Source organism: Callithrix jacchus, chromosome X (genome assembly GCF_049354715.1).
Source record: "Callithrix jacchus isolate 240 chromosome X, calJac240_pri, whole genome shotgun sequence".
NCBI classification, from domain to species: Eukaryota; Metazoa; Chordata; class Mammalia; order Primates; family Cebidae; genus Callithrix; species Callithrix jacchus.
The window spans coordinates 75,132,220-75,156,079 of NC_133524.1; the positions used below are offsets into that span (position 1 = coordinate 75,132,220).

Sequence of the window (23,860 nt, forward strand, 5' to 3'; positions counted from 1 at the left end):
GGGCGGCAATGAAGTGTGGCTGTAGCCCAAGAATAGTTAAGGAGGCAGACAATTTTGCTAGGATATTTTGGCCTAACAGGGGAACTGGACAAGTGGGGATGATTAAGAAAGAATGTGGAAAGGAGTGCTGGCCTAATTGGCACCAGACTTGGGGAGTTTTGAGCGGCCTGGAGGCATTGCCGTCAATTCCCACAACAGTTATGGAGGCCAAGGAGACAGGTCCTTGAAAAGAAGGCAGCAAGGGGTGGTGGCCTCTGTGTTGGTTAAGAAGGGGATGGTCTTACCCTGTACTATAAGAGTTACCCTAAGTTCAGCATCTGTGATGGTCCAGGGGGTTTCTGAGATGCTCAGGCAGCATTAGTCTTCAGCCACCAAGCCGAGGATTGGAGCTTTAGGAGCTCTGGGAGCAGCGACATGAGTGAAACAGTTGACTTTCTGTGGGGGCTCCGCACAGACAGGGCAGGGCTTAGGAGAAATCTCGGGCTGCGGGAATTTCTTGGCCCATTGGCTAGGTTTCTGACTCTTGCAGCAAGGTCCAGGAGGGGCTGCTGGATGTGTTGCAGTTTGGGCACTCCGAAGTCTCTGTGAGCCAGTGTTGTGGCTGGGGTTTGTCTTACAGCAGAGGCAAGCGTCTGTAGTTCTAAGATGCACTACCGCTGGGCAGATTTTTCCCTTTTATTGAACACCTTGAAGGTGAGGTTTCTTAATTTCTGTTGTGGAGTTTGAGGGCCAGATTTTTATTTTTGTACCTTTTTGTAATGTTGGGGTTGATTGGGTGATAAAATGCATGTTAAGCATTTTTTAGGGGCGAGAGTAGAAGTAAGGATGACATTTAAATTACTCCAGGTGATGTTATAGGACTGGGTTAAGTATTGGAGGATTTGATGAAAAGGAGCCTAACCAGTGGCCAATTTGGAAAGCCTGGATAAAGGAAAAGGAATGTGCACCCTAACTATGCCTTTGGCTCCAGCCACCTCTGGAAAGGGAATTGTTGGGCAGGGGCAGAGGAGGTAGCCGCGGGACTAAACTGTAAACTGGGAGTAGAGATTAGGGAGGGATTGGTATGTAAAAAAATGCTGGGATGTAGGGAATTTCAGATGATTCGCCTGTGTTGTGACAAAAATTTTCTAAATTTTGTAAAATAGAGAGGTTGAAAGTGCCATTTTTTGGCCAATTGGAGCCGTTGTTTAACTTGTATTGTGGCCATGCAGCATTACAGAAGAAGATGAGATGTTTGGGTTTTAGATTAGGAGACGTTGAAGAGGCTTGAGGTTTTTTAGAACACAGGCCAGCCAAAAGAAGGGAGGGATAGAGGACAGACGATTGCCCATGGTTCTGGAAAGGCAGCAGAGACAAGGAAAATGGGCATGCAACCCAGCTGCTCAAATGGCATCCCTAGTTGAGCCTGGGTTGAACCTCGTCATTGGTGGGTGGTCAAAGAGAGCGTCCTCTACATTGACCTGCCACCAATATCAACCGTAGGCCTGGTGGACGAGTGACTAGGGTGAACGTCTCCATGATAGTCAAACCCCTGGGGAAACTGGGTCCCTGGATCCATGACCTACGTAGGATTTTCCGGTCATGAACCTCATGGAAGAACCTGGTTTACCTGATTTTCCTTGTCTTTGTGGTGGAAAAAGGATGAAACCAAAATGGGGAGGATGTGGAAAGGAAAAGACAAAAGGATGGGAAAGCAAAAAAGAGAGACGGCTCACCAAGATAGCCGGTGGTGTGTGTCTGTGGGCTGGTCTGATGACCCCAGATCAGTAGGTAGATCTCTTCATGGAGGGAGCACAAGAACAGGGACAGGGGTTTTGTCTCCCATAGGAATTCCCCCGTCCCAGGTTTCTGGCACCAAATGTTGAAAAACATGCGCTTTGAATGAAGAGAACTTCCAAACAGGCTTTGTGTGAGCAACATGGCTGTTTATTCACCTGGGTGCAGGTGGGTTAAGGCCGAAAAGGGCATTAGCAAAGGGCAGTGGGATAGTAGTTGGTTTTATAGTCTGAGTACTTTTTGGGGGGTGCAGGGGTGTTGCAGAGTAAGTTAAGTTATAGTGGTGGGGGATAGGGGCAAGGCAGTATACATGACCACAAGTTCAGTTACAATTGGCAGGGTTGGGTGAGGCACTTGTCCGGGAAGCTCTGCTTCCCAATGATTGATTAGGGACAATGGTGAATATAGTTGGGAGGGGGGAGTGGGGGCAGTGGGAGACATCAGCTGAGGCAAGTAGAACTTCAGACTTTCAGGCTCCAGGCCTGCATATGGAGACCTGACAAGGATATTATCTAGGAGAACTTCCCCAACCTAGCAAGAGAGGCCAACATTCAAACTCAGGAAATACAGAGAACACCACTAAGATACTCCATGAAAAGATCAACCCCAAGACATATAATTATCAGATTCTCCAAGGTCAAAGTGAAGAAAAAAGTGTTAAGGGCAGCCAGAGAGAAAAGTCAGGGAACCTATAAAGGGAAGCCCATCAGACTAACAGCAAATATCATACTGAATAGGCAAATGCTGGAAGCTTTTAAGAATGGCACAAGATAAGGTGCCCTCTCTCACCACTCCTATTCAATATAGTATTGAAAGTTCTGGCCAGGGTGATCAGGAATGAGAAAGAAATAAAGGGTATTCAAATAGGAAGACAGAAAGTCAAATCATCTTTGTTTGCAGATAACATGTTCCTACAGCTAGAAAACCCCGTTGTCTCAACCCAAAAGCTTCTTAAGCTGATAAGCAACTTTACCAAATTATCAGGATAGAAAATCAATGTGCAAAAATCACAAGCATCTCTTTACACCAATAATTGACAAGCAGAGAGCCAAATCATGAATGACCTCCCATTCACAATTGCTACAAAGAGAATAAAATACCTGGGAATACAGCTAACAAAGGATGTGAAGGACCTCTTCAAGGAGAACTACAAACCACTACTCAAGGAAACAAAAGAGGACACAAACAAATGGAAAAACATTCCATCCTCATGGAATGGAAGAATCAATATCATGAAAATGGCCATACTGCCCAAAGTAACTTAAAGATTTAATGCTATTCCCATCAAACTACCATTGCCTTTTTTGACAGCATTAGAAAAAAAACTACTTTAAATTTTATATGAACTCAAAGAAGACCCTGCATAGCCAAGAGAATCCTAAGCAAAAAGAACAAAGATGGAAGCATCATGCTACCTGACTTCAAACTATTCTGCAAGTCTCCAGTAACCAAAACTGCCTGGTACTGGTACCAAAACAGACATATAGAAAAATGGAACAGGACAGAGACATCAGAAATAACATCACACTTCTACAACCATCTGATCTTTGACAAACCTGACAAAAACAAGCAATGGGGAAAGAATCTCCTATTCAAAAAATGGTGCTGGTAAAACTAGCTAGCCATATGCAGAAAACTGAAACCGGACTCATTCCTTACACCTTATACAAAAATTAACTGAAGATGGATTAAAGACTTAAATGTAAAACCTAAAACCATTAAAAACTCTAGAAGAAAATCTAGGCAGTCCCATTCAGGACATAGGCATAGGCAAAGACTTCATAACAAAAATGCCAAAAGCAGTTGCAACAAAAGCCAAAATCAACAAATGGATCTAATTAAACTAAAGAGCTTCTGCACAGCAAAGGAAACTAGCATCAGAGTGAACAGGCAACCTACAGAGTGGGAGAAAAAATTTGTAATCTATCCACTGACAAAGGTCTAATATCCAGAATTTACAAGAAACTTAAACAAATTTACAAGAAAAATACAACCCCATCAAAAAGTGGGCAAAGGATATAAACAGATGCTTCTGAAAAGAAGACATTTACATGGCCAAAAAACTTATGAAAAAGAGCTCAACATCACTGATCATTAGAGAAATGCACATCAAAACCACAATGAGATACCATCTCACACCAGTTAGAATTGCAGTTAATACAAAGCCAAGAAACAATAGATGCTGGCAAGGCTGTGGAGAAATAGGAACACTTTTACACTGTTGGTGGGAGTGTAAATTAGTTCAATCATTGTGGAAGACAGTGTGGGGATTCCTCAAGGATCTAGAACCAGAAATTCCATTTGACCCAGCAACCCCATTACTGGGTATATAGCCAAAGGAATATAAATCATTCTACTATAAAGACAAATGCACACATATATTTATTGCAGCACTATTTACAATAGCAAAGTCATAGAACCAACCCAAATGCCGATCAATGATAAACTGGATAAAGAAAATGTGATGCATATATACCACGGAATACTATGCAGTCATAAAAAGGAATAAGAGCATGTCTTTGCAGGGACATGGATGAAGCTGGAAGCCATCATCCTCAGCAAACTAACACAGGAACAGAAAACGAAACACTGCATGTTGTCACTCATAAGTGGGTGTTGAATAATGAGAACACATGGACACTGAGGGGAACAACACACACCAGGGCCTTTTGGGGGTGGAGAGTGAAGGGAGGGAACTTAGAGGACGGGTCAGTAGGTGCAGCAAACCACCACGGCACATGTATACCTATATAACAAACCTTCACGTTCGGCACATGTATCCCGGAACTTAAAGAAAAAAGAAACTCATCCCCAGGATCCAATCGCCTCCCACCGGGCCCCACTTCCAGCACTGGGGATTACAATTCAACATGAGATTTGGTGGGGACACAGACCCAAATCATATCAGGGAGTATTCTGTTTTATTTAAGTCTTGGTTAAAGTAACAACAGATGTGAGAGCTAATATGCAAAAGAACAAAATAAGGTTCTCTAAATGTTTGCATTTGGTTTGGCTGAGGTTAAATCACAGTTCAAGGAAGAATTGCAGGCTACTTCAGTGGGAAAAAACATTTGCCATTTGCCATTTGCCTCTTTCAGGTAGTTGTAAGACACTGGGCAAATTAAGTATTTCAAACCAATTTTCTCATCTGCAATATAGGAGTAATGAAAAGTGGACTGGCCATAGTGCCTGAAACACAATAGGTGCTCAATAAATCTTGATCACTGTGTGAGAGAAGATACATAGAGATGAAGTAACTTGTCCAAGTTTACAGATGGAACCATGCTCCCAAGTGCTAGCATATTAAAATCATTTTAGGGCCAGGCATACTGGCTAACATCTGTAATCCCAGCACTTTGGAAAGCTGAAGCGAGGATCACTTGAGCAGCCCAGGACTTCAAGACCAGCCTGGCCAACATAGTGAGACATTGTCTCTACAAAAACTAAGCAAAATTAGCCAGGTGTAGTGATGCACCCCTGTAGTCCCACTACTTGGGAGGCTGAGGTGGGAGGATCATTTGAGCCCAGGAGGTCGAGGCTGTAGTGAGCCAAGATCGCACCATTGCATTCCAGCCTGGGTGACAGAGGGAGAACTTGTATAAAAAAATCATTTTGCTTTCAGTTCCTTGGATATATGTAAACTGTTCATGATCCATGTGGTACAGCTCTGTAACTCAAGAACAGTCACCCTTATTCCGACAGAGATCACTATACTAACACAGAGCTATTTTGTTTTCTCATGAATATATCATTTCTCATTTGAAATGGAGGATTTTAAAGTACTTGGTGCATAAACTTGCCTGGTCTAAGGAAGGCTGAATGATTCCATCCTTGTCACTGGATACTGAGATCCAGAAAGTAGAACAGAGCTCCTTGATCCTATCAGTGTAAACCATACCGAGTGTGTTAAAAGAACCATTTAAAGAAATTAAATATCCCTCTGAAACAAAATCCTGAAGCCAATATTCTGGATGCCGAATTAATGGTTTAGGGGATGTCTTGCGGGCTTCCTGTTTTACAGTTATACAAGAATGTTACCCTTTCATTTTGGTTTACATATTCTACTTTTCACAAACAGTTCTCATTTTTTAAGCTTAGCTCTGTACCCATTATTCTGAAAATTTGCTTAATTTTGTCTGGTGGATTGAAGAAAATGAATTAGAATTTAAATGTAACAAAGGCATCTGAATGGAGTGGAATGAGAACTGGAATAAAAGTTAGAAGACATGAGTGCCCTGGTGCACCTTTTCCCCTCTCTGGGCCTTTGTCTTCCGGATTGTAAAGAGAGGGGTATGGGCTACACGGACTTTAAGACCCCTACTGTCTCTGGCACTCTAAGGTTCTACAAGTCCTCCTCAACCTCACAAACAGGCATTTCTAGAATATAAGACTAGAGTTGGGGAAAAATGTCGCAGGCAGCCACCTCGTTTGAGCTTAGCACATCCAGGGATAGTGTGTGCAAGACAGGGAAGACAGGGTGAACAACTTGCTAATAGAATAAAAGGTTTACTTTGTTAAGGATAATTAGGTCCAAGTAAGTCTGCATCGCTAAAGCCTTTGAAGCCCAACCTCTCCACGCTGTATTGTTGAAAACTTACTAAGAGTTGGGGATAAAGTAGTAAGACCTCAAATAGTGGTAAACCAAGTCCCCCTCCCACCTTTTAAGTTTGGTTTTGTTTTCATTGAATGTATTCAATAGGCTAGTGTGTCTACCTGCTTTGCTACTGGCATGAGGGGCACAAACAGCTACAGAAAAAAGCAATGATTCCTGTTTCATTCATCTATTAGTTTTCTTTTTGTCATACAATTTGACTATAAAACATACATCTCAAAAAGTGTTCCATGTAGTTACATAGGAGTCAACATAAACAAATATTGCCTCTATGAACTTTTTCCAGACCAGACAATGTAAACATTGGTCTAATTGGCTTTACAGTTACAAACAATAGAGTGGTAAATCACCAAATATTTGCTTAAAAGTGGGCTTCACAAAACCGATCTGCATTTTCATTGTTGTTTTGTCATGTTCATAACCCAATCAGCCAATCAAAATACAAGAATCAGATTCTTAAACATGTTTTTTTCATTTTCTGCAACGATTTCCAAAGGCAGTAGGAAGCTCTGGGAGAGCCTCTGGGCAAAAGATAAAGGTTACAGCTAGTGGAAGTGGTAATTAGAGCCAATTACAACTTACCTGCTTTGTCATTAAAATGTCTGTCAGACCTCTCATTTTTCTACACAGAGGGAAAGAAAAGGTATAGCTTAGTAGGGGAGAAGGTCAGCCAAAGGGAAGAGATTTCTAATGCTGTTTACATATTTACCCTGCAATGTTAGAAAAACACATTGCATTTTGGGCAAAGTTTAATTCAGGGAGGTGAACAGGACTTAAGAGATCACCTGGCCTAGTCCCCTGCACTCTAGCAGGCAAAGTATTATATTTTCCCATTTTTCTCAAAGCAGATGTGAAAGACCCAGAGAATTTAAATAACTAGAATACGTCTTTTGCCTCCTCAAGTGCAACAGATTTGATTTTGGTTTCACTTATAGCTTGTCATAAGGAAAATGTTAATTATTCTCACTTCTCTCACAGATACGCTGTGTATAGGTTAACACATGGTAACTACAAAGCACATTGAAAATACTAAGGAAAGCTTATAAATATAACATTACCCACAAAGATACTAGCACTTTGAATGAATGGGTCCCACGGAAATGTAACAGAAATGTATTTGACTCTTAAAAACTGGCTTGGGGAAAAAAGTAGAATTACACTCAAAGGACCAACCTCACTTTCTGCAAATGTAAAGGAGTAGCAAAAAATTTAGAAAGACCATTACGTTTGAGAGTTATCAGAATAAGTGAACTTTTGTGTGTGTAAAAATAAAAATTCCAAAACAAAGGCTTCTCAGGGGGAAGAGTAAAATAACAGGTTTTTTTTGTATCATTGTAAAACTTCACTATCCTATGCAACCTCTAATGATTTTTTTTTCCTTTTGTCCTTCATGCTTGGACTAATTATCTTCCTGTCTCCAATCTTTCTTCACCTTGCATTCTAAACCAAATTACCCTCACCCAAATCACCATCTTACTTGCTAAACATATCATCTGCCTCACAAACCCATTATCCTCTATACTGAATTACTCATTCAGGATTTCAAGGCTCAATCCACTCCAATGTAAGTCTCTTCCCTGATCCCTCTTCGTTCTGTTTCAGTACTATACTTTCTCCTCATATAACTAAAGCAAATCCCATCCTTGCATCTGATAAGCCACCTTTCTTTACCTATCTTGAAAACCAATATGTATCTGACACAAGAACCACAGGGATGAACCTGGGTATACTTAATAGATAAAATTATCTTAGTAATCATCTGGTATGTATAGCTGAAGATTACAGCAAAGCTCCTCCCTCCCTTACGTTTCTGTCAGAGAAGGGTAGAATGTTCGGGAACAGATTGTGGAGTGTTGCTGGGTAGAGATCGCTTGTGGTATGTTTGTATTAAAGAGAGCCTGCTTGCATTATTTTAGGATTTGCCTCACTCCTTCATTCTTTCAATTAAAGTTGTATTCTTAGTCTCTTTACTGAAGGCCTCAATTTATATGCTCTTTCTTGGTGAAGGTGTGTGCGCAGCAGTCACGATCAGAAAGATCCCTAGAGAGCAAAGAGGAAGGATGATTCTCTTACTTTAGGGGCACAATGGTGTCAGGAAGGTTACTCCAAAGAGAGGGTGGTAGTGCCTATCATAAGGGAATTTTATGGCAGCTCTTGGGGGTGAGCCACTATCCTGTTATTATATCCAACACTAGTGATGTAAACAGTTTAGTTACCTGGCAGATATTGAGCTTTGACACAGTATGTATTTTGGATTTAAAACTTTTTATTCACCCCATATAATGGTATATATAAAATGTTGCAAAGATGAAAGCATTTCTTAAAGTTGGTCACTCCTTTGGGACTGGCTCAGATTATAGACTTGAAAAAAATTAATGGTAGAAAAATGTTTATTCTCTAAGGGTAGATTTGATTTGGAGATAACCAAGTCATTTGAGACTGAGTCTGGTGAAATAAAGTAGTAATAACCTGAACATAATTTTAAGTAAAATAAACATGTAAAAAGGATTGACCTGTTTTACTGTTAGAATAGTCTCTATAGTCTCACAATATGCTACCCTCAAAGGAAACAAGGGCTCCTGGGACAGATATATAACTGCTTTAAAAGTTTTGTTTGGGGAACATAAATATGGATCTGATTTTATGATAATGGAGGGAAAATGAGCATAGCGCTAAGGGAAGGCTACAAAATATTCAGCTTCTTTGGAGGCCAGGTAATAAGGTTTCCATCTACCTGCTATGGCTTCTGAATGGTAAGCAGCTTTTCTATCAAGTATGGGATGGTAGCCCAGCTTGATTTAAAATGAGTGTTACAGCTGTTGGGAAACAGGAAATGGGGCTGGATTACACAGACATCCAAAACTAACAAACACACATGGCCTTCCTGGTATGTAAATTTTTTTTAAGGTTAGAGATCTCCCTTTACAGAATTTAGTATATAACAGATTCAATAACCAAACTTCGTGACCTCTCAGTATTAAATAACTAAACGTGCAAAAGAACCACCATTATATAAAACAACAAAAGCTATACATTTTCTATGAGACAGTATGTGCACAGATTTTCAGAGCTGTGAAAATACAATAAAGAGCACAACACATTTTGGTCACTTTATTAAATGACATTAAATAGTTTAAGTTTCAACTACTAAACAGCACTTTGAATGGTGAAAACACAGATAGTATATTATCATACTTGAATGCTTTTCTTTAAAAACACAATTCCAGTCCTTATATATATTACAAAACAGCCTTAAAGAAGTGACATCTTTTCTACAGTACTTAAGATACTCAATACAGAACTGAAAAGCAGTCTAACAGAAACAAAGGCAAGTCTTCACAGCTGTATGATTTCAGCAGCCAAAGCTGGATGATGGACTGAAACATTACTATACAACTGGGACAAAACATATACAGTATCACAATACTAAGCAAAAACGCTTTACACCCGAAGAAATAAAACAGGTTACAAAATGTGGAGAATTTAGCAGGCAAAACTGTATTACAAGCAACATTTTAAATCATCATTTTTAACCATTGCAACTATTTAAAACATCTAAAACAAATATAAAAATGAGCCTTTTAGTATTTTATTGACGTGATTTTTTTGTCTTTAAATATTTGTTAAAGCTTGATGTTATACTCAAAGTACATATTATGTAGCTAAAATGTCAGTGAGAAGAGTGTATGCAAAGTGGTCCAAGTTTTATTTCAAACTCTGATTTCCAATTAATCCTTCTAAGTATTATTCTTTAAGTTATAGTTTCATCCATGGTGAAAAAGTTTTAGAAGGTGGCCTAAAATTTTCACATCTATGTCTTTGAGTAAATAATTAGACCATGTTGAAAATTCCCAGGTCTAGTAAATCAGGTTTAAAGTATTCTGAACTTGTAGAAATACCAACTGATAACAGTTGGCCAGAGTATACTGCCTTCAAATATTTCTCATAAATCTTGTCTTTTTCATTTTTTCTAAAGTAAATACACACGTGCCCCGCCCAATTAAATAAATCTGATTACATGGCTGGCATAATATCTAAATATACAAAAATTATTAGTGATATCTCATCATGGATGGTGGGGGTGGGATCCACCAAACCTCACAGAATCTATTATCACAATTCTAGTGCTCCCGGATGCTTTGCCACTAGTTATTTCAAGATAAAAATGGCAATCTCTTAATCATCCAAACAACTCAAAGCAGTTTTACCTAATGTTAAATTCAGTCTAATCCAGTGATGCCTAGAGCAAAGCCTATACCCAGTTTTCTTTTTTTTTCTGAATTCTGAAGCTGTTTCACTACCTGTTATATCATCATTTCAAAAATGGTTTTGCCATGTTGAATTGACTCCCACAGTCAAAAACAATGTTTTCTTTAAGAATCCAAGTAACCAAAATTGTACCTGAATAAAATTATAGGTCATTTTTACAGAACTGGATTAAGAAAAAAAATGTAATACATTTTCTAGTAAAACTTCTAGTAAAAGGGTATTGGATGAATTAGTTTTGATTTAATAATTGCCTTACAATCTAAACTAAAAAAAAAACCAAAACTCTGAAACAATTTTTAAAAAATGTAAGGAAACTGGGGTAAAAGAACATGATGATGAGAGAAAAGAAGCGCATCGAAGCCAGTGACTCTTACCTTTCAGAGGAATATTTCACAATACCGATAGTACTGGGAATTGTTAAAGCACATTCCTCATGTGAACTTAAAGTCAGCAATGGTTCTGCCATTTTGATATTGTTCATAAAACAGGGTGTGAACCTAACAACCACAACTTCTGTGTTAACCTCTTAAAATGCTAGAACTTGATTTTCTAAGTCCACATCCCACTGCCAGCAACAGGATGAAGCACTAGCACTGGCACTATGCAGTTAAGAGATGTGCTTTATATTCGTGCCAGGAGAGAGAAATTTCATGTGTGGAAGATAATCCGCAACCCTGAAATTTTACCAGTAATTATTTCAGCACATATAACTGAAAATAAAAAATGGCAGGACTAAAGAAGAAAAAGGAATTCTCTTCTTAGGCTATACTTAAGGCTGTTTATACAATGCTAAGATAACTGCAAGACTCCTCCAACTTTTAGAGCAGTAGTATTTAAGAATATTGCACACAATTCTGTGTCAAAGATAACTCTCAGGTTCTAACGTTCAGTCAGAGATGATAAAGCAGGAGCCCAGTTTCAGACTTCAGTCAAAAGAACATTAAAACCATTTCAATCACTTTAATCAAGAAATGGATTAAGTATAAAAGTATTTCGTAACTTGAGGAATCAACTCTAAGAACTCAGCTGTTTTTTTTATATGTAAAGGATGAATATATAAATCTTTATTCTTTCCTAAATTTATTAATTTTATGACAATTTTATGGTTGATAAAAGCAGGCATAAAAATTTAGAGAGGAAATCTGTGGAGCTGTTACTATTATGGAAGGACTTGTTTTCACTGAAAACAATTTGAAATATCTTCTGTACTCAATGTGTGTAAGAAGATTCTAGGCAACATCACTGACAAATGTCAGGAAGAAATGGTATGCCCTATTTAAAAAAAAAGTAAAACTAATATGGAAGATTGGCATTTAAGGGGACCAAACTATTTATACAGTTGAGTTCTGTTAAGTCATTGATTCCTAAAAAAATAAAAGATCTTTCTATGATTTTAACAATCCATTAAGCTTTTAGTGCAAAATCACATTGATTTCCCTTGGGAAGGTCCTGGATTTTTGCTTCTCATTGGGGGTGGTGCACGCTGTAATGGTGGTGGCTGCATACCACCAGCCACTGGCTGATACATTCCTCTCATATCAATCTGCTGGTAGTTAGAAGGATTCATGATCAAATTTGGAGGCTTTGGCATCATGAGGTGACCCAGTGTTGCTTGTTGATAAGTCATCTGTTGCTGTTGCTGCTGATTGTACTGCTGCTGGAGCCTTCTGTTCATAAGTATTCGCTGAACACAGCTGATTAACTATAGAGAGAAAATGGGAGTTGTTACAAGTGCATGACCTGTCTCAAAAGAGGTATCAAGTTTTTACTTACAATCAATTTGTTAAGGGGGTACCATACCAAAAGGAAAACACATTATTGTTAGTTATCACCATTGCTAATTTGATGGCATTCACAGGAACATTACTGTAGAAACCAGTTAGTAAGACCATTTAGGGCTAAATTCTCTTAATGTCTTTACTACTGTATTGCAAGCAGCATTTAGGTTAGTTGCCGTAGTAACTGGTTCCGCACAGTGATTAGTCTTAAGTATTAGTTACAGCATTTTTTTGTCAACATTCTTTTCTTTTTCATTCTTTTGAGTATTTCACATGACAGACAAACATTTTAGTGACAAACACCAAAGGGAAAGGCACTTGCAGTAGGAATCATTCTGACCTAGAATGTCTCAAATTTCCTAATATAATTTAAAACCACATAACCCTGCAGTGCTTTCTAAGTAAAATACATGCCACAGAAATGGATTCCCTGTTGTCAAGAGTTGAATTTTCCGAGTATAAGGCAGAAGGGTGGCAAACAACTGTGTTGGGAAACATGATCAAGGATCCTGGAATACGGTGCCCTTTTAAATAATTATATAACTTAATAGAAACCTTTGATAAGTATCATCCATAGCTCACTTTTTATTCTTAAATTAAACACACTGACAAGTATACTACTATTTTGAGGTTATTTAACAATGGCAAATGTGACTGGAGGCAGAGCAAGATGGCTGAATAGAAGCCTCCACTGATCGCCCTCCCTGCAGGAACACCAAATTGAAAAACTATCCACAATAAAAGCAACTTCATGAGAACCAAAAATCAGGTGAGTAATCATTGTACCAGATTTTAACTTCATATCACTGAAAGAGGCACTAAAGGGGGCAGAAAACCAGTCTTGAACTGTCAATGCCACCCTTGAGTCATCCTCTGGCAGCAGCCGGGTGGCAGGAAGAGAGAATCTGTGTGTTTGGAGGAGAGTACAGTGATTATGGGACCCTGCATTGGAACTCAGTGCTGCCCTGTCACAGTGAAAGGAAACACTAGGCAGAACTCAGCTGGTACCCACAGAGGGAGCATGTATAACGGCCACAGCCAGACGGAAATCACCTATCCCAGCAGGCGGAACCTGACTTCTGACAAGCTTTGCTACCGTAAACTAAAGAGTTCTGCGGTCCTAAATAAACCTGAAAGGCAATCTAAGCCACAAAGACTCCCAAGTCCTGTGATTTGCTGTGCTGGGCTGAGAGCCACTGGACTTGGGGGTCATGTGACCTAGTGAGACACCAGCCAGGGTGGCCAGGAGATTGCTCGTGCCCCCACTTTGCAAATTCCAGGCAGCATAGCTCACAGCTCCAGGATAGATTCTTTCCTTTTGCTTGAGGAGAGGAGAGAGAAAAGAAGACTTTGTCTTGCTGCTTGAATGTCACCCTCAGCCACAGTAGGATAGGGCACCAGTCAGAGTCCTGAGGTCCCTGTTCCAGGCCCTAGCTCCTAGATGACATTTCCAGACATACCCTGGCCAGAGAAAACTCGTTCTCTTGAAGGGAATGACTCAATCCCAGCAGGATTCAACACCTGCTCTCTAAAGAGCCCTTGGGCCCTGAATAATCAGGTAGTACTTGCAGTGGGCCTTCAGTGAGACTCAGACACATGCTACCTTCAGGTGTGACATAGCACATTCCCAGCTGTGGACACTATGGGAAGAGACTTCTGCTTGAGGAAAGAGTAAAGAGGACTTTGACATATGGTTTAGGTACCAACTCAACCACAGTGGGGTAGGGTACCAAGCAGACCCTTGGGGACCCTAATTCTAGGCCTTGACTTTTAGATGGCATTTCTGGACCTTTCCTGGGATGGAGGGGAGCCCACTTCCCAGAAGAGAGAGTTGCAGTCCTGGTAGCATTTACCACAAGCTGATTGAAGGGCCCTTGCTTGGGGCCTGAGTGAACATCAGCAGTAGCCAGGCAGTACCTGATGTGGGTCTGGGGTTGGGGGCGGTGCTAGTGGACACAGGGAGAGACTCCTTTGCTTGTGGAAAGGAGAGGGAAGGGTAGAACGGACTTTGTCTTATGGCTTGGGTGCCAGCTCAGCCGAAGTAGAATAGAGCTCCAAGCAGATTCCTAAAGTTTCTGACTCTAGGCCCTGGATCTTGGATAGCATCTTGGAACCAGTCTTGGGTAGGGGGACATTTGCAGCCCAGAAGGGAAGGACACAACTGGGGCTGGCTTTGCTACATGCTGAATGTGGAGCCTTAGAACCTTGAGCCAACAAAGGCAGAGGCCAGGCAGTGGTTACTGTGGAGCTTGGGTGAGACCCACTGCCATGCAGCCTTCAGGTCTAACCCAGTGTGGCCCCTGTGGGGGGAGTCAGAGGGGTGCTTGTGTCACCTCTCCACCAATTTTACAGATAGCTTAGCACAGAGATTGATTCTGTTTGGGAGAAAGTAAGGGAAGAGAACAAGAGTCTCTGCCTGGTAATCCAGACAATTCTTCCAGATCTTATCCAAGACCACCAAGGTGGTAGCTTTATGAGTCTGCAAGATTACAAGAGTCACAGCATTACCCAGCTTGGGATGCCCTCTAATGCAGAGAGAGATGCAGTGACCAACAACTTAGATCACAATACTCAACTCTCTTCGAATACCTGGAAAGCCTTCCTAAGAAGTATGGGCACAAACAAAGCTAGATTGTGAAGACTATAATAAATACCTAACTTTTCAATAACCAGACACGAATCAATGTCCACAAGCATCCAGGAAACACACCACCACTAAATGAACCAAATAAGGCCCCAGGGACCAATCCTGGAGAGACAGATATATGTGAATGTTTAGACAGAGAATTCAAAATAGCTGTCTTAAGGAAATTCAGTGAAATTCAAGATAACACAGAGAAGAAACTCAGAGTTCCATCAGATAAATTTCACAAAGATATTGAAATAATTTAAAATAATCAAGCAGAAATTCTGGAGTCAAAAATGCATTTGACACACTGAAGAATGTATTAAGAGTCTCTTAATAGCAGGACTGATCAAGGAGAAGAAAGAACTAGCGAGCTTGAAGACATGCTATTTGAAAATGCAACATCAGAGGAGACAAAAGAAAAAAGAACAGAAAACAACGAAGCACATCTACAAGATCTAGAAAATAGCCTCAAATGGGCAAATCTAAGAGTTATTGGCCTTAAAGAGGAGGCAGAGAGACAGATGGGGTATATATTCAAAGGGATAACCACAGAGAATTTCCCAAACCTAGAGAAAGGTATCAATTTTCAAGCAAAAGGGTTATGGAACACCAAGCACATTTAACCCAATGAAGACTAACTCCCACCATTAAATAAACTCTCAAAGGTCAAGGATAAAGAAAGAGTCCTGCAAAATCCCATCTGATACAAAATAGCAGAAAGACCGCCAGAAAAAAAAAAAAGGACCCTAAACACAGCAAGAGAAAAGAAAGAACATACAAAAAAGCTCCAATACATCTGGCAGTAGACTTCTCCGTGAAAAACTTACAGGCCAGGAAAGAGTGACATGAGACATTTAAAGGGGTGAAGGAACAAAAACAACAAAAAACTTTTACCCTAGAAGAACATATCTGGTGAAATGTCCTTCAAATGTGAAGAAGAAATAAAGACTTTCCCACACAAACAAAAGCTGAGAAATTTCATCAATACCAGACCTGTGCCACAAGAAATACTAAAGGGAGTTTCTCAGTCTGCAAGAAAAGGTTGTTAATGAATAATGAAGAATTATACGAAGGTATAAAACTCACTGGCAACAGAACATTAGTTTTCTCTTTGCTCATTTGTTTGTTTGCTTGTTTATGCAATCAGTGTTATCATCAGCTTACAATTATGTGTTATATTATTTGCAAGCTTCATGGTAACTTCAAATAAACAAACATACTACAGATATACAAAAAAGTATAAGCAAGAAATTATGCTGGGTGTGGTGACTCATGCCTGTGATCCCAACACTGAGAGGATGAGGTGGACGGATCACCTGACTTCAGGAGTTTGAGACCAGCCTGACAAACATGGTGAAAACCTGTCTCTAGTAAAAATGTGAAAATTAGCTAGACGTCGTGGGGACTTATAATCCCAGCCACTTCGGTGGCTGAGGCAGGAGGATCATTCAAACCCAGGGGGCAGAGGTTGCAGTAAGCCGAGATCGAGTCACTGCATTCCAGCCTGGGCAACACAGTGAAACTCCATCTCCAAATAAATAAATAAATAAGAAATTTTAAAACATACAACCACAGAAAACTGCCTTAACTAAAAGCAAGACAAAAAGGAAGAGAGGGATCACAAAACAAGCAGAAAACAAATAACAAAATGGCAGGAGTAAGTCCTAACTTATCAAGGTTGGACAAGATGGATGACTAGATGCAGCAAGGTGGAAAAGCTGCCACCGAGAGACAAGAATGACTAGCACATTCCTAACACATCTTCAGAGAGAAGGCAATGAGAGTAGACAGAGGGAAGACACAGAAGAGCTTGGTTGAAGGAGGAGAAAGCTGGGGACCCTGAACGGGGCTACCACACACCAGGACTCATTCCTGGCCCCCAAGAACTCCAGGGGAATGAGTTGAACTAACAAGGAGCAATTGGCTCTTGCCTCGGGCATCTGGAATCCCGGCAGAAGGAGACCTACAGCCAACATTATACTAAATGGGCAAAAGCTGGAAGTATTTCTCTTGCAAACCCGGCACAAGACAAGGATGCCCTCTATCACCACACCTATTCAACCTAGTATTTGAAGTCCTGAGCAGAGCAATCAGGTAACAGAAAGAAATAAAGGTCATCCAAATAGGAAGAAAGAAAGTCAAACTACCATGGTTTGCATATGACATAATTCAATATCTAGAAAACTCCAGTCTTGGCCCAAAAAGCTCCATAGGCTGATAAACAACTTCAGCAGTATCTCAGGGTACCAAATCAATGTACAAAAATTAGTAGCAATCCTATACACCAACAAAAGTCAAGACAAGAGGTAAATGAGGCATACAATCCCATTTACAACTGCCACAAAAAGAATAAAATCCCTAGAAATACAGCTAACAAGGGAGGTAAAAAGGTATCTACAATGAGAACTACAAAAGACTGCTCAGAGAAATCAGAGATGACACAAACAAATGGAAAAACTTTCCATGCTTATGGATAGGAAGAATTAATATTGTTAAAATGGCCATAGTACCCAAAGCAATTTATACATTCAGTGCTATTCCTATCAAACTATTAATGATGTTCTTCACAAAACTAGACAAAACTATTAAAACACATATGGAACCAAGAAAAGCTTGAATAGCCAAGGCAATTCTAAGCAAAATGAACAATGCTGGAGGCATTGTGCTACACAACTTCAAACTATACTACAGAGCTACAATAACCAAAACAGCATGGTATTGGTACAAAAAGACACACAGCTCAATGGAACTGAACAGTGAGCCCAGAAATATGGCCACATACCCACAACCATCTGATCTTTGACACAGCTGACAAAAGCAATGAGGAAAGTACCCCCTATTCAACAAACAACGCTGGGGTAATCAACTAGGCACAGGCAGAAGATTGAAACTGGACACCCTCCTTACACCATACACAAATATGAACTCGAGATACATTAAGTACTTAAATGTAAAACCCCAAACTATAAAAACCTGGAAGACAACCTAGGCAATATATTTCTGGATATTGGAACAGGCAAATATTTCATGATGAAGATGCCAAAATCAATTACAACAAAAGCAAAAATGGACAAATGAAATCCAACTGAACTAAAGAGCTTCTGCACAGTAAAATAAACTTATCAACAGAGTAAACAGACAATCTAGAGAATTGCAGAAAAGTTTTACAAACTATCCATCTAACAAGCAATATCCATTATCTATAAGGAACTTAAAGAAATTTACACAGATATAGACCAATGGAACAGAACAGAAGCCTCGGAGGCAACATAACATATCTACAATCATCCGATCTTTGACAAACCTGACAAAAACAAGCAATGGGGAAAGGATTCCCTGTTTAATAAATGGTGTTGGGAAAACTGGCTAGCTATGCACAGAAAGCAGAAACTGGACCCCTTCCTGACACCTTACACTAAAATTAACTCCAGATGGATTAAAGACTTAAACATAAGACCTAACACCATAAAAACCCTAGAAGACAATCTAGGCAAAACCATTCAGGACATAGGAGTAGGCAAGGACTTCATGACCAAAACACCAAAAGCATTGGCAACAAAAACCAAAATAGACAAGTGGGACCTAATCAAACTCAACTGCTTCTGCATGGCAAAAGAAACAGTCATTAGAGTGAATCGCCAACCAACAGAATGGGAAAATTTTTTTGCAGTTTACCCATCTGACAAAGGGCTGATATCCAGAATTTACAAAGAATGAAAACCGATTTACAAGAAAAAAAACAAACAAGCCCATTCTAAAGTGGGCAAAAAATATGAACAGACACTTTACAAAAGAAGACATACATGAGGCCAACAAACATATGAAAAAATGCTCATCATCACTGGTCATTAGAGAAATGCAAATCAAAACTACATTGAGATACCATCTCACACCAGTTAGAATGGCAATCTTTAAAAAATCTAGAGACAACAGATGCTGGAGAGGATGTGGAGAAATAGGAACACTTTTACACTGATGGTGGGTGTGTAAATTAGTTCAACCATTGTGGAAGACAGTGTGGTGATTCCTCAAGGACCTAGACATAGAAATTGCATTTTATCAAGTAATCCCATTACTGGGTATATATCCAAAGGATTATAAATCGTTCTACTATAAGGACACATACACATGAATGTTCACTGCAGCACTATTTACAATAGCAAAGACCTGGAACCAACCCAAATGACCATCAATGATAGACTGGACAGGGAAAATGTGGCAATATATACACCATGGCATATTATGCATCCATCAAAAATGATGAGTTTGTGTCCTTTGTAGGGACATGGATGAACCTGGAGACCAGCATTCTCAGCAAACTGACACAAGAACAGAAAATGAAATACCGCATGTTCTCACTCATAGGAGGGTGTTGAACAATGAGAACACATGGTCACAGGGAGGGGAGCACTACACACTGGGGTCTGTTGGGGGGAATAGGGGAGGGACAGTGGGGGGTGGGGAGTTGGGGAGAGAGAGCATGGGGAGAAATGCCAGATATAGGTGAAGGGGAGGAAGGCAGCAAATCACACTGCCATGTGTGTACCTATGCAACTATTTTTCATGTTCTTCACATGTACCCCAAAACCTAAAATGCAATAAAAAAATTTAAAAAAAAAAAAGAAATTTACAAGAAAATAACCCCATTAAAAAGTGGGCAAAGGACATGAACAGACACTTTGCAAAATAAGACATACATGTGGTCAACACGCATATGAAAAAAAGCTCAATAGCACTGATCATTAGAGAAATGCAAATCAAAACCACAATGAGATACCTTACACAACGAGCAATAAGAATGGCTATTATTAAAAAGTCAAAAGATGCTAGTGAGGTTATAGAGAAAAAGAAATGCTTATACACTGTTGGTGGGAATGGAAATTAATTCATCCATTGTGGAAAGCAGTGTGGCAGCTCCTCAAAGAGTAAAAATAGAACTACCATTCAACTCTGAAATCCTATTACTGGGTATAAACTCAAAGGAACATGAATTGTTCTATTATAATGATACATGTGTATGTTCACTGCAGCATTATTCAGAAAAGTAGAAACATGGAATAAAGCTAAATGCCTATCAGTGGTACACTGGATAAAGAAAATGTGGAATTAAAATAAAATAAATTCAAGGGAGGGGGAAAAAAAAAGAGAATCCATGTGTGTAAAGGTGTATTCTCTAAATGTGCCTTTCTTCCTGATACCTACAGTGACTGAAGCTCTAGATACTCAAGCCCACTCATACTCAAGCCTCCTTGTAAGGCATTCATTATGGAATGCCCCATTATCAAGTTCCATAGCCAAAATGGAGATGTCGCATCCTGTGATTTCTAAACCTCAGCTAACAGAGCCATAGTCTGCTACTGATACCTCTGCATTTGGTTTATTGAAAGCAGCTCATCACAAACAGTCTGACAAATTCAACATGTTATAGACAACTAGAGCTTTTCTTATTCCAACAGCAGCCGACTCAGCTATTACTAATCTCAGAGATCAAAAATCTACTTTCTCATCTAGGCTTAAGACCCAGACCTCAGTATACATCTTAAAGACTGCTGTCAATCTCTTTTAAAAATTTTATATCTTCTATAAACCTAATTACAAATAATGATGCTTAAAAAAAAAAAGAAAATGTAGTATATAATACACCATGGAATACTATACCACCATAAAAAAAGAACAAGATCATGTCCTATGAAGAAACATGGATGGAGCTGGAGGCCATTATCCTTAGCAAACTAATACAGGAACAGGAAACCAAATACTATGTTTTCACCAATAAGTGGGAGCTAAACATAACACACAGAGGGCAACAACAGACACTGAGGGTGGCCAGAGGGTAGAGGGCGGGAGGAGGGAGATGATCAAGAAAAAATAACTTAAGGGTGTTAGGCTTAATACCTGGGTGACGAAATAATCTGTAAAACAAACCTGTGGTACAGGTTAACCTATATAACAAACCCACATACGTATCCATGAACTTAAAATGAAAGTTTAAAAAAAGAATAACATCGAATATAAATGAACTAAACTCTCCAATCAAAAGACATGTAGTGTCTGAATGGATTTTTTAAAAAAGATCTAACTATCTGTTTCCTATAAGAATACATTGTACCTATAAAGACACATATAAACTAAAAATAAAGGGACGAAAAAAGACACTTCATGAAAATGGAAACAAAAAAAAAAAGAGCAGGACTAGCTATACTTATATCAGACAAAATAGATTTCAAGAGACAAAGATGGTCATTCTATAATATAAAGGGGTCAATTCAGTAACTAGATAAAACAACTGTAAATATATGTGCACCCAACACGGGAGCACCAGATATAGAAAGCAAATATTATTCTATCTAAATAGAGAGATAGACTCCAAAATAATAATAGCTGGAGACTTCAACACCTCAACTTTACATATTGGACAGATCATTGAGACAGAAAACCACCACCACCAACAAAACCCAGTGGACTTACTCTGCACCAGAGACCAAATAGATATTTACAGAACATTTCATCCAATGGTCACAGAATATACATTCTTTTCCTCACACATAAATCATTCTCAAGGAAAGACCATATGTTAGGCCACAAAACAAGTCTTAAAACATTCAAAGTGAAATCGTATCAAGTTTCTTCTCTGGCCACAAGGGAATAAAACTAGAAATCAGTAACAAGAGGAATTTTTGAAACTACATAAAAACATGAAAATTGAACAATATGCTCCTGAATGACCAGTGGTCAATGAAGATATTAGAAGAAAATTGAAAAATTTCTTAAATGATAAAGGAAACACAACATACAAAACCTATGGGATACACCAAAAGCATTATTAAGAGAAAGGTTACAGTTCTAAATGTGTATATCAGAAAAGAATAAAAAATTGAATTAAACACCTACCAATGCATCTTAAAGAACTAGAAAAACATAAGAAAACAAAACCCCAAATTAGTAAAATAAATAAGAGCAGTGCAGAAATAAGTAAAAAGTTGGTTTTTTGAGAAGATAAAATTGACAAACCTTTAGTCAGACTAAGAAAAAAAGAGAAGATTCAAATAAATAAAATCAAATATTAAAAAGTAGACATTAAAACTGATACCACAGAAATGATACCGAAAAATTAGAAAACCTAGAAGAAATGGATAAATTCCTAGACACATACAATCCACCAAGATTGAAACATGAAGAAATCCAAAATCTGAACAGACCAGTTACTAAGTAATGAGATCAAAGCTGTAATAAAAAGTCTTCCAGCAAAGAAAAGCCTGGAAACCAATGTCTTCACTGCTGAATTTTACCAAACGTTTAAAGAAGAATACCAATTTTCCTCAAACAATTGTGAAGAGTAGAGGAGAAGAGAAAACTTCAAACACATTCTACAAGGCCAGGTCACACTCTGATACCAAAACCAGACATATCAAAAAAAGGAAACTACAAGGCAATAACCGAGATGAACATTCATGCAAAAATCCTCAATAAAATACTAGCAAACACAATTCAACAACACATTAAAAAGGTGTTGTTGAACATGACCAAGTAGGGTTCATCCAATGGCTGCAAGGATGATTTAACATAGGCAAATCAATCAATGTGATACATCTTATCAACAGAATGAAGGACAAAAACTATGTGATCATTTCAATTGATGCTGAAAAAATATTTGATAATATTCAACACCCCTTCATGATAAAAAACCCTCAAAAAACCAGGTATAGTAGGAACATGCCTCAACACAATAAAAGCCATACACTGACAGACTCACAGCCAATATCATACTCAATGGGGAAAAACTGAAAGACTTTCTTCTAAAAATTGGAACACAACAAGGATGTCAGCTTTCACCACTGTTATTCAACATAGTTCTGGAAGTCATAGCTAGAGCCATCAGACAAGAGAAAGAACTAAAGGGCATCCCGGTTGGAAAAGAAGAAGTCAAATTATCTTGTTTGCTAATGATATGATCTGGCATTTGGAAAAACCTAAAGACTCCAGAAAAAATATTTAAGAACTGTTAAACAAATTTAGTAAAATGGTAGCATACAAAACCAGCAGTTTCTGTATGCCAGCAGTGAATAATCTGAAAAAGAAATCGAAAAGTAATTGCATTTATAGTAGCCACAGTCAAAATTAAATACGTAGGAATAAACTTAACAAAAGAAGTGAAAGATTTCCACAATGAAAACTACACAATGTTGATGAAAGAAATGGAAGAGGGTACAAAAAATGGAAAGATATTCTATGTTCATGGATTGGATGAATTAATACTGTTAAAATGCCCATACTACCCAAAGCAATCTATAGATACAATGCAATCCCTATCAAAATACCAATGACATTCTTCACAGAAATAAAAAAAATCCTGAATTTTTCATGGAACCACAAAAGACCCAGAATAGACAAAGTTGTAATGGACAGAAAACAAAACTGGAGGAATCACATTACCTGATTTCAAATTATACTACAGAGCTACAGTAACCAAAACAGCACAGTACTGGTATAAAAACAGACATATAGACCAAGAGAACAGAAGAGAGAACCCAGAAACAAATCCACACACTAGTGAACTCATTTTTGGCACAGGTACCATGAACATGCATTGGAGAAAAGACAGTCTCATTAATAAATGGTGCTGTGAAAGCTGGATACTCATGAAACAATGAAAGGAGAACAATGAAAGTAGACCCCTATCTCTTGCCATACACAATATTCAAATCAAAATGGATTAAAGACTTAAATCTGAGACCTCGAACTATGAATCTACTACAGAAAAACATTGGGCAAACTCCAGGACATTGAACTGGCAAA

General features: G+C 38.9%; 1 protein-coding gene across 40 annotated transcripts in view; it reads right to left on the reverse strand.

Moving 5' to 3' along the window:
* Window positions 1–9,485: 9,485 nt before the first annotated feature.
* The window catches only part of ATRX (ATRX chromatin remodeler), a 316,685-nt gene continuing 302,310 nt past the window's right edge, over window positions 9,486–23,860 (reverse strand). For all 40 annotated transcript variants that reach the window (XM_078363312.1, XM_078363309.1, XM_078363298.1 and 37 more), the window contains one exon: window positions 9,486–12,359. In XM_078363312.1, the coding sequence (XP_078219438.1) occupies window positions 12,081–12,359 (279 nt within the window). In that variant the 3' untranslated portion in view covers window positions 9,486–12,080. The remainder of the gene's footprint in view (window positions 12,360–23,860) is intronic.